This window comes from Oncorhynchus masou, unplaced genomic scaffold (genome assembly GCF_036934945.1).
Source record: "Oncorhynchus masou masou isolate Uvic2021 unplaced genomic scaffold, UVic_Omas_1.1 unplaced_scaffold_5492, whole genome shotgun sequence".
In the NCBI taxonomy this organism is placed as follows: domain Eukaryota; kingdom Metazoa; phylum Chordata; class Actinopteri; order Salmoniformes; family Salmonidae; genus Oncorhynchus; species Oncorhynchus masou.
This window is the reverse complement of record NW_027011908.1, coordinates 1-20,665: the sequence shown is the minus strand read 5'-3', so window position 1 is coordinate 20,665 and position 20,665 is coordinate 1. Positions and strand designations below refer to the sequence as shown.

Below are 20,665 nucleotides of genomic sequence, written 5' to 3'. Positions count from 1 at the left end.
ATGAAAGACAAAGAAAGATCCGTGCAGGAATTTGAGGGTTATAAGTCAGTGAAGGAAAGCAAGCTGTTTCTCAGAGAGAAGTAACTGTCCAACCATTGCTAGCCTCGGTCACAAGGACAACTTTTTCCTCTGTGGGCTGTGAGTGTTTTTAGAGGTGGTGAGAGGCATGTGGGCTTCTCTGTTTTACATTGCCAACCTGGGCACAAGGCTCTCCTTGTTTTTTGGATGGTCAGGCTGACGGTTCCACCCAAAATAAACACTCTGTCCTCAACCCACAAAGACACCTGCAATGTTTGGTTTAGGAATCCCACTTTTCAATGATGTAACAATTTAACTTCATATTTTCCAACCCGCCTACTGCAGGGTGGCAAAGTAGAGAGACCTCTCCACAGTGTGAATCGTTTTCCTGGTTTACAGTTTCAGTATCTACACCCTGGTTGGCAAGAAACTGAAGAGAAGACATAGCACATGATCTCTTGACTTCTCTCTTCCTTTCTTACTGTTCTCTGTGCACGGTGCGCAGTCACCATGGACCGGAGGGACATGGTCACACTTCCTGTTAAAATAGTCCCACAAACACCACTCTACAACCAGCAGAGTCACTGTAGGAATCCCCAAATGTCCACATACTTCCATTAAAACTTTATCCTAAATAAGCTGAAGGTCAGTATGACATAGTAAAAAGTTCATTGAGGACATTAACCTCATCATAGTGTTCATATAATGTAGCATAGCACCAGCCTCTTATATAATAATATAACTAACAGTGTGCTCTCCTACAGGTTCACTTACAATTGTAACCAGACAGTGATGTATCTGAGTTAAGTCCATAGACATATGGATAGATAGACATACATGCAGATATGTTATGTTTATACTGAACATAATTAATGTCTTTGTCTAGTCTATGTTGTACTAATGTTAGTCTCTCTGTATTCATGTTAGCCCACACCTTGGGGCAGGAATGACAGGGCGGCAAGGGTGCTCCTGAACATGAACCACTACGCCAATAAGAAGAGTGCAGCAGAGAGCATGCTGGACGTGGCATTACTCATGGCCAACGCCTCCCAGCTGAAGGCTGTCCTGGAGCAGGCCCAGGTTTCACCTTCTACAAACCTCTCATCACCCTCATCTCGATCTCCCTCATCCTGCAGGTCACAGTGGGCATCCTGCTCATCTTCATCGGTGGGTCTCACTTATTCTATTCAACTTTATTAATCCCCCAGGGGTAAATGAAGAAAGTACTCGACACTCTGTCTGGCTCTGGTGCTAACCAGCAACTGTTTGCTTCCCAATAATATTGCCTTACTACTGAAGAGTGAAGCATTCAATACTTCCCACAAATTTAAAAGCATTAGATTGGTGGAGGCATGAGCTAAGAGTTTCCATTATATTTCTTATCCCAGTCATTCCATTTTTTCTTTCAAATCAGTGAAGGGCAGTGCACACTTTGGGCGGGAGTGAGAGATATTTGGGATGTAGCCATAGATTGATGAGGCGTGGGGCCAGGGAGCGTAGAAATATAATGAATAGAACGGGTTTGGAACCTCTTATCCTGACAATTGTACTGGTAAACTCCTGGGTACACTGGTTGCCTGGTATTGTGATGCAATAATTTCCATGGTAATATAGCATGTTTATTCAAATTATGATGTGGCTCATGCAATGGAATGTATTTTTGTAATGTCAGTTGAGTTGATTCAACAAATCACAGCACTGATTGATGGGTACACTTCCTGCTTTGCTCTTATTGGTACACTCAAAATGGCTGCAGAATGGCTGCAGGTCCACCCATTATGCCATCATTGACTTGAATGGGGATACCCATTCTATTTCTGTGGCCAAGAGTTTATCCTGACCATGTGACCCGATGACATGGTCAGGAAAACTCCTGACATTAATGATGAGACATGAAAACTTGGATTATGGTACTATTGTTCCTCCTCAGCTCCAGGAACAGATCAACTCCCTGACCCTACTTTATGATTGAATCCCAACAAATATTATGGGCTCTATTTTAACAAACCTAATGCAATGGTAGATCTATACGCTGGCGGTAGCGCTGTATGTCCAGGGGTGTGTCAGAAATACTTTAGCTATTATTCCAGACGGAATTATGAGCTCAATAGCTGGTGGTGGCACGAAAGAGCTGAGTTTTGATGAATAAAGAAGTTATAGGTGTGACGGGCTTGGCCACTCACTGGCCAATCAACGTGTTCCTTGGCTTAATACAGTGTGCGTTTGTCCCAAGGTTTGTAGGTTATTGGCGGTCTTTGTGTTGTCATCAACTCCAGTTCGGCTGTGGGCAGGGAATATTCACTTCCTGGTCCAATGTGGATTGATACAACAGTTTATTAATAGCATAGGCTGCAATGTCGAGTAATACAACAGTAAAAAACGGTGTTAAGAGAGGTGCGGGGGCTACCTTAATCGACGTCATCTGCGCCAGGATAGGAGTTGTTGCTGGGGGCTAACTGCCTTGCTCAAGGAGCGAACAGCAGATTTTCCACATTGCCAGCTCAGGGATTCAACCAGCAACCTTTTCGGTTACTGGCCCAATGCTCTTAACCGCTAAGCTACATGCCTGGATACTTGAACAAGCAAAATGAAGTATGCAAGCAGGCATATGTGCAATGTTTTAGGATGTGCAGTAAATTTTAAATTCAAGGCTCTCTGACTAACAGACCATTTCAACACCTTTTATGGATAGGCTACTGTGAAAGGCCAGGATAAAAAGGCACAACACTTTGCTGTTGAACCAGTCTTAGTAACTTAGGCCTAGGGTAGGTAGCCTATGGAGAGCTCGGTATGAAACAGAAAACAAACAAAAAACTGTTTTTTTTTTAAACAACAACAATATTTCTAAATAGGATGGGGTCAGAAGCATGACATCATAAAATGCTTCTCTAGTTTCATGGCACTGTGTGCACATGTCGGCCTAAATGTCTTTATATGTATAACATTTGCAATACTATACAAGATACTAGGCTCCTGTTAATTGTATTGTTGCCTATGTGCGAGGCATTTAATTGGACGAGAGGCGGTCTTTGAAAAAGTAGGGATGGACAGCCTACTTGAAAAAGCAAATGAAGTATGCAGGTATGTGAATTGTGAATGAAAAAGCATGAGGGCAAAATAACAAAATATTTCAAAGCACTCTCGGTATACCATTTAAAACCCTGTTATTCATACCCTACTTGGCTAATGACCAGGATAAAAAGACCCATCTATGCGATGCTGCTAAATGAACCTTGATTAAGGGGGAGGGTAGGCTATGCTTGGTTTTTAATCAAATTAAATTAAATAGGGGAAACCAATCTTTTTTTAATGTTTCTAAGTGCAAAAGTGACAATGAGATTCACCTGCACAAAGGCACTCTCTGTTCTATGGGCATTGTGTGTCATGGCTGAGCTTCCGCTCCCAAAATCCATGCTATCATCAACTGTGTTACCATTAAGACCTGCGTTTTGTGGGTCTTTAACTTCCCACTAGCGCTGCATGAAATTGTCACTTTTGCACTTGTTTTTAAAGACACAACTCAAATATTGCCAGCCCTCGCACTTCAGCGCAAACGGGCTGATGTTAGACAGGTAAGTTGCCGAACCTAGAAAATGCCAATGTGCCAGATTTTACATGACGAAATTGCAAACTAACATGCTTTTTGACCTAGTGCCTCAACGCCAGACAAAAATAGAGCCATATGTGTGTCTGTCGGCCTGAGATTGGCTCTCTCAGCAAACACAATATTATCTGTGTACTGAGTGAAGCCTGGTCCATCACACCCCTGGCCATAATATCCTTATGTTCCCCTGCCAGGGGCTCCCATTGTGTGTGGGAAAAGTTCAGGAATGAGACCATTGGTGTGTTGTGTTTCTCCTCTGAGCTGGTTCAAATTAGGAATACTCAGCTTAATGTCCTGAGGGGGAATTGCTAATGTTACAGGAGTTGTGTCTGCACTGAGAGCATTTAAAAAATGCTCAACTAAACTGGGCCCTAACTAACTCTCACCTCAATCTCCACAACATATTAGCCATCTCCAGTGAGGAATATAATGAATGTCCTAGATAATAATTCACCTGAGGGTAGGAAATGTCAGAGGCTGTATCTTCATATCAGATGGTTCAATAATGATTAGCAAGACAATGCTGAATAAATGATGGTTAAAAAGCCAGGCGGGCCACCATGTGGTAGAGCTGAGTTCACTTGTCCAAACTTGTCTACTTGTCCAATTTTGTCTATGCCCTCAGTGATTACTTCAAAGGGAGAGGGGAAGAATGCACTTTTAAGGAATTCAAACAGTGCCCCCAGTCTTAGAAGCAACACTTGAAAACACTGGCATAGCTCCCTCTGTTGGTTGGATTGAGGACATGCTTGGAGACAGTAAATTAATCCTCAACATATTTTGGTGTCTCTCTCTTGTTCTGTAGTAAAGTGGAACGTGAATGATGAGAGCATGCACTTCAAGCTGAACATTATGGAGAATGTCACCACAGCACTCGTCTTCATCATTGTTGTAGTCAATGTCTTCATCACAGCATTTGGCGTCCAGAAGCCCAACACCAACTCCTAACTGCCCTCTCTCCTTACCCATGGTCATCAGCTAGTACACAGGTAAAGGCATTATACTTGTGTTATATGTACAATACGCATACTTTGGTAGTGTTTGGTAATCATACATGTATGAGAGTTGCATGTCAAATTCAGGTTACATGAGCTTTATAAATATAGTACATGACCAAAAGTATGTGGACAGCGGCTAGTCGAACATCTCATTCCAAAATCATGGGCATTAATATGGAGTTGGTCCCCCTTTACTGCTATAACAGCTTCCACTCTTCTGGGAACGCTTTCCACTAGATGAGGGAACTTTGCAGTGGGACTTGCTTCCATTTAGCCGCAAGAGCATTAGTGAGGTTGGGCAGTTTGGCCTGGCATGCAGTTGGCATTCCAAATCATCCCAAATGTGTTCGATGGAGTTGAGGTCAGGGCTCTGTGCAGGGCAGTTAGGTTCTTCCACACAGATCTCAACAAACCATTTCTGTATGGACGTCACTTTGTGCCGTGGGGCATTGTCATGCTGAAACAGGAAAGAGGCTTCATCAAACTGTTGCCACAAAGTTGGAAGCACAGAATCGTCTAGATTGTCATTTTATGCTCTAGCATTAAGATTTCCCTTCACTAGAACTAAGGAGCCTGAACCATGAAAAACAGCCACAGACCATTATTCCTCCTCCACCCAACTTTACAGTTGGCACTATCCATTGGAGCAGGAAGCATTCTCCTGGCATCCACTAAACCCAGACTCGTCCGTTGGGACTACCAGATGGTGAAGCGTGATTCATCACTCCAAACAACGCATTTACACTGCTCCAGAGTCTAATGGCGACGAGCTTAACACCACTCCAGCCGACGCTTGCATTACGCATGTTGATCTTAGCTTGTGTGCGGCTGCTCGGTCATAGAAACCCATTTCATGAAGTTCCCGACAAACAGTTATTGTGTTGACGTTGCTACCAGAGGCAATTTGGAACTCAGTAGTGAGTGTTGCAACCGAGGACAGACTATTTTTACACTCAACGCGTAAGTGGCCTACCACTTCGCAGCTGAGCCGTTGTTGCTCCTAAACGTTTCCACTTCACAATAACAGCACTTACAGTTGACCGGGGCAGCTATAGCAGGGTAGAAATTTTACAAACTGACTTGTTGGAAAGGTGGCATCTTATGAAGGTGCTACATTGAAAATCACTGAGCTCTTCAGTAAGGCCATTCTACTGCCAGTGTTTGTCTATGGAGATTGCATGACTGTGTGCTCGACATTTTACAACTGTCAACAATGTGTGGCTGAAATAGCCGAATCCACTAATTTGAAGCAGTGTCCACATACTTTTGTGTATATGTAGGTAGGCCTACTGTTACAGTTACAGTACTGTCACACATAGGTGAATCTTATATTAAATGTTTGATATTGGAATTACCTACCATAGCTGCAAAGCTGTACTAACCCAATTACTGCTACTTTACAGGCCAGAGAATTTCAGGGATCCAGTCTTCCATAGGCCTCAAGCCATCAGGTTCTCTGTTACGTCAAAGACAATGGATAGATCAACTCTACAGGACTCACACTGGCCTTTCATATCCACAGCCAGTCAACATTTCAGATTTCAGATTACAAACTCAGAGTTGACCATCTTTGTCTTTGGCTTTCCATATGAATTTCTCAGGATCTCAATCACATTCTCAGTTGCATTATCAAGATCAGAATTTGTCAACTTTGTCTTCCCCTGGTCATTTACCCTATTTCATGATGTTACGTCACACACTTCATCAGTTGCTATTTACATGCTGTGAGAACATTACATTGTTCAAATTAACAATGGCGTTCATTTATTGCCTTTTCAAATATCAAATCACATTTATTTATATAGCCCTTCGTACATCAGCTGATATCTCAAAGTGCTGCACAGAAACCCAGCCTAAAACCCCAAACAGCCAGCAATGCAGGTGTTGAAGCACGTTGGCTAGGAAAAACTCCATAGAAAGGTCAAAACCTAGGAAGAAACCTAGAGAGGAACCAGGCTATGAGGGGTGGCCAGTCCTCTTCTGGCTGTGCTGGGTGGAGATTATAACAGAACATGGCCAAGATGTTCAAATGTTCATAAATGACCAACATGGTAAAATAATAGGTCTGGGACAGGTAGCATGTCCGGTGAACAGGTCAGGATTCCATAGCTGCAGGCAGAACAGTTGAAGCTGGAGCAGCAGCACGGCCAGGTGGACTGGAGACAGCAAGGAGTCATCATTCCAGGTAGTCCTGAGGCATGGTCCTAGTGCTCAGGTCCTCCGAGAGAAAGAAAAAAATTAGAGAGAGCATACTTAAATTCACACAGGACACCGGATAAGACAGGAGAAGTACTCCAGATATAACAAACTGACCCTAGCCCCCCGACACATAAACTACTGCAGCATAAATACTGGAGGCTGAGACAGGAGGGGTCAGGAGACACTGTGGCACCATCTGATGATACCTCCGGACAGGGCCAAACAGGAAGGATATAACCCCACCCACTTTGCCAAAGCACAACCCCCACACCACTAGAGGGATATCTTCAACCACCAACTTACAAGCATCTCTGTTTTGTCTGAGTTTAAAAGTAGAAAGTTTGCAGCCATCCACTTCCTTATGTCTGAAACACAGGCTTCTAGTGAGGGCAATTTTGGGGCTTCACCATGTTTCATTGAAATGTACAGCTGTGTGTCATCCGCATAGCAGTGAAAGTTATATGATCTACAGGGTTATTTTATACATATCCCAGAGCCGCTGTCGTGGTGACTTTGTTCTAGAAATACTTGATGTACACACCCAGCTGCTGCGCACGCGTGCAAGAGTCTTCATTCTACTTTTGCTCTGTACAAAAACAAGTATTTCTATATTTTTACCACCCTAGCTAAAACCCAAAGCACAGCTGTCTTAACTGCTATCGTTAATGCAGTAGAGGTTTGCAGATGTTTTTGGACTTCAGCTTATCTGGGTGTGCTGTAAACGCAGTGGTGAAAAGTACTTAATAAAAAAAATACTTTATAAAGTAATACTTAAATCGTTTTTTTTGGGGTATCTGTACATTACTATTTATATTTTTGACAACTTTTACTTCACTACAATCCTAAAGAAAATAACGTACTTTTTACTCCATACATTTTCCCTGACATCCAAAAGTACTCATTATATTGTGAATGCTTAGTAGGACAGAAAATGATCAAATTCACACACTTATCAAAAGAACAACCCTAATCATCCCTACTGCCTCTGATCTGGCGGAGTCACTAAACACAAATACTTAATTTGTAAATGATGTCCGAGTGTTGGTGTGCCCCTGGCTATCCGTAAATTAAAAACAGAAAATTGTGCTGTCTGGTTTTCTTAATGTAAAGAATTTTAAATTTGACTTTTAATATATTTTAGCAATTACATTTACTGTTGATACTTAAGTACTGTATATTTAAAACCAAATACTTTTACTCAAGTAGTATTTTTCTGGGTGACTTTCACTTTTACTTCAGTCATTTTCTATCATTTCTTTTAGTCAAGTATGACAATTGGGTCCCTTTTCACCACTGTAAATGCTTTGACCACAGCCCCATGCTAAACATGTGTACATCATTGTACAGCAGAGAGGAGCGGATATAATCAGAGTCCTGTATTAGCCTGGGCCTACACACACACACACACTATATATATACACACAAGTGTGTGTGTGTGTGTGTATATATATATATATATACAGGCAGTACTGTACAGTTTACAGTCATTAAGGGTTAAACAATTCAAATAACTATCCCAAAATAACCAGGTTTAAGTTACCAGACTTTTGCAACCTAACAGTCAGCAAACCTCAACTTGGTATCAGAGGGGACTGTGCATGCTGCCTTATATATGTAATCTCAGATCGGTCAGATACAGTATGTATAGTTAGAATTTAAATGTACATGTATATACACCACAGGATGCTGCTGAGGGGAGGACAGCTCATAATAATGGCCGGAATGGAGTGAATGAAATCAAACATATTTGACACCATTCCAGTCATTCTGCTCCAGCCATTACCACAAGCCCTTCCTCCCCAATTAAGGTGCCACCAATCTCCTGTCATATACGGTACAAAATATTAAAGGACACCTACCTAATATTTATGGAGTTATTCCCCCCCCCCCCACCCATTGAATGGTACACATACATGTCTCAATTGTCTCAAGACTTTAAAATTATTCTTTAACCTGTCTCCTCCCTTCATCTACACTGATTGAAGTGACATCAATAGGGGATCATAGACTGACCAGGTGAAAGCTATGTCATGGAAAGAGCAGATGTTCATAATCTTTTGTACACTCAGTGTATATATTTGTGTTGGAAGTGTGTATGTCATGCCTCGTTTAGCCTTGACAGCATAATAGTTTTTCTATTTTTGTAAATGAAGGACCAAATCATTTAACCCCACTTAATATACGTTGTTTTATGCACTATATGCAGTAGAATACTTTACAACTCTGAAATGAAGTTTGTGAATAAAATACAACAATTTGTTCAGATATTGTTTTTTTATTGTCCATGCATGGAAAGGCTAATGAAGGTACTTGAGAGACTAAGACAGTTAGAGTCTGTGGGGAGACTCCTAACTTCCACTTTTAGACATAAAAGAGTAGATATTACTGGTGTATCACAGCTCTGTCTACACATGGATTATATCTGGTAGGTTACATGTGTATTTAACATGATGTTCCCTACTATAAAACAGTATAAGCCTTATAATCTACTTCCCCCATTAACAATATTGACCTTAACAAACTAAACATAATTACATCAAGTTAGTGAACAAAGGCTTCATGCATGTGTAAGACAAAACATAAGACATGTTGGTTAGAGAAGGCTTTGAAAATTCTTAACATTTGAGAAAAGTGAGAAATAGACTCCGAGGTGAAACAACATGGTTGAGACCTGAAATTTATTAATTTGTATTGTTTTTTAGTGGGCATAATAAAAAAAGAACACTTCAAAAACAGTGACTTAGTACTATTTTCACTCAAAATATTTAAAGATGGAATCCGTAGTAGGGGAAACAGCGCTACTGTCCGCCACACCGCCATTGTTTTGTTGGCGAACCGGAGGTATGGAGCCTCACACCAAAATAAAAATGTAGAAGATATTCTGCTGTTCTAATACACATCCAATGATGTCAGAGAGTAAAAACTGTGTTTGTTGTTTACACTAACCTCTTTGTTGTGGCAAACGGACATAGCAGTTTCACCATTGAGGATTCCAGCTTTAAACATCAGGCGATAAGTCAATCACTATAACGTGATAGTTCTTGTGAACATATTGCAATCTCTCTGATATCGCTAGGTCACACATTCATTAAGCTGTGCCTAGATATACAAACATAGTGGACCTGGATTCATCTAATGTAAAGACATTATGTGGTGGACATTTAGCCCAAGCCAAACACTGGGCGCATATTATAACATTGTTATTACATTTGTGTTTCTCATAATCTCCCTGACAACAGAGACATTATCACAAAATAGCAATACATTTAGTGCCTGGTTGTTTTTTTCTTGAACAAATTAAAAATATCTTATAAATACACCAAATAAATGTATGTTTTCTAATGTCAATCCCCTGAGTATACTGAGCAGTACAACACATACCCTGGAAAAGGTTCCGTATTTAAAGTGAGCCTGGTCTCTGGGTATTCTGTACAAACCCCTACATGTCTACCGTGTCCACGCCACACAAATTAAGATGAATGCAGACAGAATCTCTGATGCTATTCAGTAACAGAGACTTACATTTAGTGTAATAATAGTTGCTTTCAGCAGAGAAGAGGCATGTCTATAACTATCCATTATTAGGACAATGAAAGTCCATAAAAACAGAGCTGTATGAAAAATTGTCAGTGAAAGTAAGATCCTTAAACCCAAAAGATAGATATATATATATAGTATTTACAGAGTTGTAAAAAAACAATGACTTAAGGGCTTTAAGGCCCTACTGAGACAATTGAATAGAGCCCAACCAAGCTGTACTAACCGTAGTTGCTGTAACTAGCAGAGTTTGGTTCAGGCTGGCACGGTAGTGTGAAAAGAGTGTAGTGTAGTGTGGATGTCCGGAAGCACCGTGTGTGTTCTGATGTGCTGGTGGTGTTGGAGACACACCCACTACTTCCTGATGGGGTCTTCAGTGTACCATATGAGAACCTCTCGGCTCGTCGACCCAATCCAAGAGCAGCCATGCCAAGAGCCCTGCTGCCCCTTGTTACTTTGGACTCTGCAGGACAACACATGGACGGTTCAACTTTGTTTTATTCCCCAACAAATAATCATGATAGCATTGACGACTTCAACCTAATGAAAACTGAATAGGTGTAAAAGCCCAAAACCAATGAAAAAGCTTGCCCTGTCAGGTATGAGATGCAAACACTAGAGCGTTTTAAATTACATAAAAGACACTTTTTAAATCGGTGATGTTATTGTTTTAGACATCCTTTGTGTTTTATGTTATTTTTCTCATTCTTTTCACTGCTTCTTCCTTGTTTGTTTCATTGTAAAGTGTCATCCCATTGCACTTTAAATAAAGTTTGATTTGTCATAACATGAAGATGCAATGTTATGCTTGATTTTTCTTTTTTTTTTAAGTCTACAGGAGTACAGACGAGCTGTAAAAATGTATGATTTCTGGTGTTCCTACTGGTTTGTTTTCTTTGGGAAAAAAATTGTACTCACCGCCATAGTAATGTAGTAGAGCCACCCCAACTGCAACACTGAAACAACTCAGGAAGAACATATGACCTGGAGAGGGAAGAGAGAGCAGAAGACAGTATGTGAGAAAGAGGTATGTACCGTAAAGGGCATATGTGTTTACAGTACATGTGTTGGTAAGTGACAGAGTGTGCACTTTCTGTGAGTATATTACCTCTGTCGTTTAGCACATATCTCTGCTGAGTGGGTGAGGCTGCAGTCGTGAACGGGTCTATAGAATCTGGGAAAGAGATTGCAAAATGTCAGCGATAATGTCATCCTCACTCAATCAAATCACATTTTATTTGTCACATGTGCCGAATACAACACGTGTAGACTTTACAGTGAAATCCAGGTCCTAATCCAGGCACTTGTCATCTCCCGTCTGGATTACTGCAACTCGCTGTTGGCTGGGCTCCCTGCCTGTGCCATTAAACCCCTACAACTCATCCAGAACGCAGCCCGTCTGGTGTTCAACCTTCCCAAGTTCTCTCACGTCACCCCGCTCCTCCGCTCTCTCCACTGGCTTCCAGTTGAAGCTCGCATCCGCTACAAGACCATGGTGCTTGCCTACGGAGCTGTGAGGGGAACGGCACCGCAGTACCTCCAGGCTCTGATCAGGCCCTACACCCAAACAAGGGCACTGCGTTCATCCACCTCTGGCCTGCTCGCCTCCCTACCACTGAGGAAGTACAGTTCCCGCTCAGCCCAGTCAAAACTGTTTGCTGCTCTGGCCCCCAATGGTGGAACAAACTCCCTCACGACGCCAGGACAGCGGAGTCAATCACCACCTTCCGGAGACACCTGAAACCCCACCTCTTCAAGGAATACCTAGGATAGGATAAAGCAATCCTTCTCACCCCCCCTTAAATGATTTAGATGCACTATTGTAAAGTGGCTGTTCCACTGATGTCAGAAGGTGAATTCACCAATTTGAAAGTCGCTCTGGATAAGAGCGTCTGCTAAATGACTTAAATGTAATGTAAATGTAAATGCTTACTTACAAGCCCTTAACCAACAATGCACAGTTAATAAAAATAAGTGTTAAGAAAGTATTTACTAAAATAAACTGGAGTAAAAAAGGTATTTTGGTGTGAATAATAATGAGAGCAAATGTCAGATCTCCAGTGACTGATTGACAGTCGGAGAGACTAACCTCTGAGGCGGAGACGCGTGGGTAGGCTGAAGTACACCTCTTCCACATGCAGGTGAAGTGCCCGGTAGAACTCCCGGCAGGCCTCTTCACCTTTCCCCTGCAGGTGAGCCAGGAGCTCGGCCAGTCGGACGCAGGTGGGCACATCAAGGTCCCTAAACTGGATCATCAAATCATATTCAGCATTCCAGGAATTCAGAAACACATTTTCTGTGAACGCTAGCCTATTACTCAATTTTAACATTGTGTTACAGTCTGTCTGGCGCTGGTCTGACAATGAAACAAGTAGTCATTCTTGGACTCTTAGTACCAGTGGAAGTTACCACTACCCTGGGTCAAAATTATTTTACTGGGGAGCAAGACTCACTTTGGTGGCCTCCTTGTCTGTGAGGATCTGCGGGTAGATCCTGTTGAGCTGCAGGATGAGCTTATCCACTAGTTCTGTGTCCAGGCGGCGGTCTGCCCTAAGGAACCGACTGTCCTCCAGCAGCTGGTCATGGAAGCTGTCTGACAGTCACATTGGAATGAATCACAACATGAAAATTATAATAAAATGGGAAGACATGAGGATCACACAGTTCATATTTGGGCAAGGAAATGGAATGATTGACTCCCTAAATGAGGATATGGGATATACAGTATACAAACTAGGACAGTGAAATTTCAAAATATGCTACTAGTCAAAGTTTGAAGAGGCATTTACAGCAGAATGAAATCTAGTTACATTTTTTACATTTGGAACGTTTTGACAGAATAGGTAGGCTATGCCAGGTCGACATTGATTGTTTGGCCATGGCTTGTCCTAAAATAGCCAAGTACACGTTGTGACTCTAGGGTGAAATGTAAGTTAAATGCCTTGTGCCTCGCTGCCTGCTCTCGGGCACATGATTTTCTTCGGTAGCCTATACTTGCCTCTTAAGAAAATGTGTTGAATTCAGCTCAGTCTGTGTGTGTCTAATGCTAGTAATGTACAGTATATTTGTGTGTTATAATGTGTAAACGGGTAGGGTACAGCAACTTGTGATATCATGTTACATTAGTTCAAAGGCAGGCGCGAGGTGTAGCCTACACCAGAAACAATGTTGCTTAGAAATAGACGTATCTGCCGGGAACACTACACGTTGCAAAGGGTTGGGCTACCAAGTGTTAGCACGATAGCAAACATTACATTAGAAGTTGGAAGCGCCATGTCATTGCCATTCAAAACTCTCGAAAAGACAAGGAAGAAGCGGTCCACTTGTTGACAACCATGCTCTCCCGCCCAGACTGGTTACGTTCAAGCTCAATATCATGTGGGTAAGTGTAAATGATACAATTAAATTTAAAAACATATCCATAGCATAAAAAAACAGAAAATACACTAGTACTATATTATAAAAAGTCTCCGCCAAACCTCCCATTGTGGAGTCGCTTCTGTTCTTTGTTTAGGACCCTCCCCCAAGATCATCAACCCGGTGTTCACTAGTTACCACAGCCACGAAGTCATAATTATGGCTAAACCCGCGTATTTCTACAAATGATCTTCTTAAAATCTGGTTTTAAACCTAACCTTAAACACACTGCTAACATTATATCCAACCCTAACCTTAAATTAGGGCGAATTTCCCCCCATACATTTTACGATGACCTTCATTAGCCAACTTTGTGGCTGGGGTAACTAGTGACAACCCATCAATCCAACACAACTGCAGGGAGTGGCTATAACTTCCCGGAAATGCTCAATACCACGTATCCATGACTAAATATATCAAAGGTACACATTGAATATAAAGTAGCCTAACTTTCGGTTATTTCAGTGAGATTTAACATCCATAATGCGAGATATGTAAAAAAGTTGTAAATGCTATGAAAATGTGTTATGATTTGATCTCGTTTGATTTACAGTAAAGGCCCAATATCACGCATTTTAGGATTAAGTTATTATGGCTATATTTGTATTAACTAATGCATGTTGGAAAACTTCCTAAATTAATACACAGGGCATTTTAGAGGGACACATTGAATGACTGAAGCATAAATATGATTAGATAGTGAAGATACTGTAGAATAGATCAATAAATACACACACACACACACATTCACATTTGTTGTTGTTGTTTTTTGGCTCTGTACTCCAACACTGGATTTGAAAATATACAATGACTATGAGGTTAAAGTGTTTTAATTTGAGGGAATTTTCACCCATACTTTGAGGACCAAAAGTATTAGGACAAATTCACCTTTGTGTGTATAGAATTAGTAAAAAGTTAAGTATTTTGTCCCATATTCATAACGCACAATGATTACACCAAGCTTGTGACTCTGGTGGATGCATTTGCTGTTTGTTTTGGTTGTGTTTCAGATCATTTTGTGCAGAAATGAATGGTAAATAATGTATTGTAATTTTGGAGTCACTTATATTGTAAATAAGAATATAATATGTTTCTAAACACTCCTACATGAATATGGATGCTTCCATAATTACAGATAATCCTGAATAAATGGTGTATAATGATGAATGAGAAAGTTACAAAGGCATAAATATCATACCCCCTCAAAATTCTAACCTCACATTATTGTAATGGTGAGAGGTTAGCATGTCTTGGGGTTGGATATTTATGTGTCTGTAACTTTCTACTTAATTCACTCAGGATTATCTGTGCTATGAATATGGGACCAAATACTTAACTTTTTACTATTATACACATACTGTATAAGTGAATTGTTACCCTAAAATGAGAGGACTATGTACAAAAAGTACTCTAATTTCTAAACAGTTCACTTTCGATATGGTTGAAAATACCCTCGAATTAAAGATGACAGTCTGCACTTTAACCTCATAGGATAACCTCATTGTATCCTTTAACATCAAAGTGCTGGAGTACAGAGCCAAAACAACAAAACATTTGTAACTGTCCTAATACTTTTGCAGCTCACACTATATAAAATATAATCCCAACACCACATTAAGACTAAAGTGAAGTTTATTTGGCATACCTTTAGGCAGAATAAAGGTAACTATGAAACATGCACCTTGCCAGTGCAACATCATCATCATACAGGTAGGCTGTTGACTTCTATTGAGCACACATCTCACCTACCATCTCCATCCAGAGTCTCTTGAAGACGACATGAAAAAAGGCATCGATATGGTATCAATATGGCAATAATCATAATCCACATTATCGCCAATGCCAACATACATGACATTGTTTAAAAATAAATACAAACAAGTGAAGTTATTTAGTACAAAGATATACAACTCAATTAGGATCAAGATTGTGAGTAAGAAGTAGTAGTAAAATGTAACAATAGCATCAGCAGACAAACAGACAGAGAATGTTTATACTGTGTTTCTATATCGATTGCGTTCAAATTGCACTTGTAAAAAAAGAGAATCCCAAATGTAACTTTTATTGCATCAACAATAAATTAAATGGCACTGCAGATGTGTTCATGACTTAACTTAGTCTGTTTGTTGAAGTCACAACAACACTTTTAGAGGATGTAAAAAGGGCTCATAAAATTGCATTAAAACAGACAATACAAAAAGTCTCCACCATATCCGCCTGAACTTTGCCATACAAAGGTAGAGTATAAATAAGTATTTGCATTAGTAATCTCTCCCTCAGCCATCACCGAAAACGCTCTGAACCACTATTAACTAGCCAGCCAAAGTTAACAGCGGTGGTATCATTACTCTTAAAATAAGGTTTACTGATTAATAATAATCATAATAATAGCCCCTAAATTTGCAACTCTGCATGCTTGCAGGATCGCAGAATCACTTCACACAATTCACCACAGTTCCTATTATTTTCCTCCATCTGTTATTGACTGGGGTCATAACCTCTCACCACAATTCTCAAAGACATAGAAAACATTCAAATCTAAATGTAGCTTCTCTTTTGTGGACAGAACAAACTACTAGTCAAAATTAAATCCAGCTTCTCTTTTGTGGACAGAACAAACTACTGGTCTAAACTAAGGCCAGAAAGTACCCACTGGGCACACACTGGTTGAATGTCCTGCTGGAACATCCTGCTCTCACTGGTTAACTTTTTTAAGCACATTATCAATATGTGACAAGATTTGAAAAAAAGAGAGAAAAAACAAATTCCAATTTAAGATGTTCATCTATGTGCTTGTAGAGAATGTCTGTTAGCTTGTGAGTCCTATTGAATATTGACCCCAGAGAAAACTGGAGCAAGTTAGTTCCTATGACTTTGCTGGTTTGCTCTCCATGGAAATGCTGTTATCAATCTGACAGTTATATAATGACAAAAGCTCAAATATTTAAATGACTAATTAATGCTCCAATCCCCAAACATGTAACAATTCTTAAAGCGTATGAACACCTCACACATTCACTGAGGTGTGAATTACAAGCAAAAAAGAGCAATAAAAGACATGAAATGTGTGCAGTCATCAGGGAAACACAGACAGAGTAATACCAGTATAGTGGTGGACAATGTGGGATGAGTGACTGAATCACAATGGGGGGTCAAACTGTTGGTCATTCCCACAGAAATAAACCTAGATATCTCTATGGTCATTCCCATAGAAATAGACCTGGATATCTCTATGGTCATACCCACAGAAATAGACCTTGATATCTCTATGGTCATTCCCACAGAAATAAACCTAGATATCTCTATGGTCATACCCACAGAAATAAACCTAGATATCTCTATGGTCATACCCACAGAAATAGACCTAGATATTTCTATGGTCATTCCCACAGAAATAAACCTAGATATCTCTATGGTCATACCCACAGAAATAGACCTAGATATATCTATGGTCATTCCCACAGAAATAAACCTAGATATCTCTATGGTCATTCCCTACAGAAATAAACCTAGATATCTCTATGGTCATTCCACAGAAATAAACCTAGATATCTCTATGGTCATACCCACAGAAATAGACCTAGATATCTCTATGGTCATCATACCCATGAGTCTTTGTTGTTTCCTGCAGCCACACCAAGACACCAAACCCCTGGGGATTTCACGCGTCTGTAAAGGTCAAGAGTGTGTGTGTGTGTGTGTGTGTGTGTGTGTGTGTGTGTGTGTGTGTGTGTGTGTGTGTGTGTGTGTGTGCACAGAAACAAAGTCCTCACACTACAGCAGTACGTGTCTCTGACATTTGTCTCAGGCCAGGAGGGGACACTGAAGTAATCATCGGCAAGCTGACTGTCAACCTTTGAAGGACACGGCTTGATTAAATTACTGTAAAATAGAGAGATAAGAAAATTACATTAAAATCTGAGGGTTAGATAATCATCTGGCCAGTCTTCATTTGATAAATCTTGTTTGATTAAACGGTTACCTATGTTAGTGGCAGTGGGGAGTCAATGGGGTCAAGAGGATGGTTAGTCATGTACAGTGCAGGCCTGCTGGCTGCAGGAAGCAGAGGACTCAGGTATGGTATTGTATTTACATGCAGGTTAGAGGATTGATGATGATTTCAGATGACAGGTTAGAGAAGATGATGAGGAGGGTGGGTTGACAATTGGGTGATAGCGTTATAAAGAGAACAGCAGGAGGTATATTATACAGTCCTCAGTAGGTACATAGTCCTCATTAGAGTAGAGTATATAGTCCTCATTAGAGTAGAGTATATAGTCCTCAGTATAGTATACCATCTTCAGTAGAGTATATAGTCCTTAGTAGAGTATAGTCCTCATTAGATTAGAGTATTTAGTCCTCATTAGAGTATATAGTCCTCAGAGTATTTAGTCCTCAGTAGAGTATATAGTCCTCATTAGAGTAGAGTATATAGTCTTTCATTAGAGTAGAGTATATAGTCAGTGGAGTAGAGTATATAGTCCTCAGTAGACTATACAGCCCTCAGTAGACTATACAGTCCTCATTAGAGTAGAGTATATAGTCCTCAGTAAAGTATACAGCCCTCAGTAGAGTAGAGTATATAGTCCTTAGTAAGTATAGTCCTCATTAGATTTGAGTATATAGTCCTCATTAGAGTAGAGTATTTAGTCCTCATTAGAGTAGAGTATAGTCCTCATTAGAGTATTTAGTCCTCAGTAGAGTATATAGTCCTCATTAGAGTAGAGTATATAGTCAGTGGAGTAGAGTATACAGCTCTCAGTAGAGTAGAGTAAGTATTTAGTCCTCAGTAGAGTATATAGTCCTCATGAGAGTAGAGTATATAGTCTTTCATTAGAGTAGAGTATATAGTCAGTGAAGTTGAGTATATAGTCCTCAGTAAAGTATACAGCCCTCAGTAGAGTATAGTATATAGTCCTTATTAGAGTATATTGTACTCATTAGAGTATATAGTCTTCATTAGAGTAGAGTATATAGTCCTCATTAGAGTATATAGTCCTCAGTAGAGTAGAGTATATAGTCCTTAGTAGAGTATATAGTCCTCATTAGAGTATATAGTTCTCATTAGAGTAGAGTATATAGTCCTCAGTAGAGTATACAGTCCTCAGTAGAGTATATAGTCCTCATTCAAGTAGAGTATATAGTCCTCAGTAGAGTATAGTCCTCATTAGATTAGAGTATATAGTCCTCATTACAGTAGAGTATATAGTCTTTCATTAGAGTAGAGTATATAGTCAGTGGAGTAGAGTATTTAGTCCTCAGTAGAGTATATAGTCCCCATTATAGTAGAGTATATAGTCTTTCATTAGAGTAGAGTATATAGTCAGTGGAGTAGAGTTTATAGTCCTCAGTAAAGTATACAGCCCTCAGTAGAGTAGAGAGCATAGTCCTTAGTAGAGTATAGTCCTCATTAGATTAGAGTATATAGTCCTCAGTAGAGTAGAGTATATAGTCCTCATTAGAGTATATAGTCCTCAGTTGAGTAGAGTATATAGTCCTTAGTAGAGTATAGTCCTCATTAGATTAGAGTATTTAGTCCTCATTAGAGTAGAGTATATAGTCCTCATTAGAGTATATAGTCCTCAGTAGTAGAGCATATTTCTCATTAGAGTAGAGTATATAGTCCTCAGTAGAGTATAGTATATAGTCCTCAGTAGAGTATATAGTTTTCATTAGAGTAGAGTATATAGTCCTCAGTAGAGTAGAGTATATAGTCCTCAGTAAAATATACAGCCCTCAGTAGAGTAGAGTATATAGTCCTTAGTAGAGTATAGTCCTCATTAGAGTAGAGTATAGTCCTCATTAGAGTATAGTATATAGTCCTCAGTAGAGTATATAGTCCTCATTAGAGTATACAGTCCTCAGTAGAGTAGAGTATATAGTCCTCAGTAGAGTAGAGTATATAGTCCTCATTAGAGTAGAGTATATAGTCCTCATTAGAGTAGAGTATATTATCCTCAGTAGAATATACAGTCCTCAGTAGAGTAGAGTATATAGTCCTCAGTAGAGTAGAGTATATAGTCCTCAGTAGAGTAGAGTATATAGTCCTCAGTAGAGTAGAGTATATAGTCCTCATTAGAGTAGAGTATATAGTCCTCAGTAGAGTATACAGTCCTCAGTAGAGTAGAGTATATAGTCCTCAGTAGAGTACATAGTCCTCATTAGAGTAGAGTATATAGTCCTCATTAGAGTAGAGTATATAGTCCTCAGTATAGTATACCATCTTCAGTAGAGTAGAGTATATAGTCCTTAGTAGAGTATAGTCCTCATTAGATTAGAGTATTTAGTCCTCATTAGAGTATATAGTCCTCATTAGAGTAGAGTATATAGTCTTTCATTAGAGTAGAGTATATAGTCAGTGGAGTAGAGTATATAGTCCTCAGTAGACTATACAGCCCTCAGTAGACTGTACAGTCCTCATTATAGTAGAGTATATAGTCCTCAGTAAAGTATACAGCCCTCAGTAGAGTAGAGTATATAGTCCTTAGTAGAGTATAGTCCTCATTAGATTTGAGTATATAGTCCTCATTAGAGTAGAGTATTTAGTCCTCATTAGAGTAGAGTATATAGTCCTCATTAGAGTATTTAGTCCTCAGTAGAGTATATAGTCCTCATTAGAGTAGAGTATATAGTCAGTGGAGTAGAGTATACAGCTCTCAGTAGAGTAGAGTAGAGTATTTAGTCCTCAGTAGAGTATATAGTCCTCATGAGAGTAGAGAATATAGTATTTCATTAGAGTAGAGTATATAGTCCGTGGAGTAGAGTATATAGTCCTCAGTAAAGTATACAGCCCTCAGTAGAGTAGAGTATATGGTCCTTAGTTGAGTATAGTCCTCATTAAATAAGAGTATATAGTCCTCATTAGAGTAGAGTATATAGTCCTCATTAGAGT

The 20,665-nt window shown here is 39.9% G+C and overlaps 1 protein-coding gene and 1 pseudogene across 1 annotated transcript; one reads left to right on the top strand and one right to left on the bottom strand.

The window, feature by feature from the left end:
* Positions 1–945: 945 nt before the first annotated feature.
* On the top strand, positions 946–7,566 carry LOC135536041 (ninjurin-1-like; annotated as a pseudogene).
* A 1,904-nt stretch (positions 7,567–9,470) lies between these two features.
* LOC135536042 (caspase recruitment domain-containing protein 19-like) lies at positions 9,471–13,995 on the bottom strand. Its single transcript, XM_064962432.1, has 6 exons — positions 13,836–13,995; positions 12,810–12,949; positions 12,446–12,602; positions 11,465–11,530; positions 11,275–11,340; positions 9,471–10,819 (listed from the first exon to the last, which is right to left on the bottom strand). The coding sequence occupies exons 1-6, from the start codon at positions 13,840–13,842 to the stop codon at positions 10,578–10,580; spliced, it is 678 nt and encodes a 225-aa protein (XP_064818504.1). The 5' UTR covers positions 13,843–13,995; the 3' UTR covers positions 9,471–10,577.
* Positions 13,996–20,665: the final 6,670 nt, after the last annotated feature.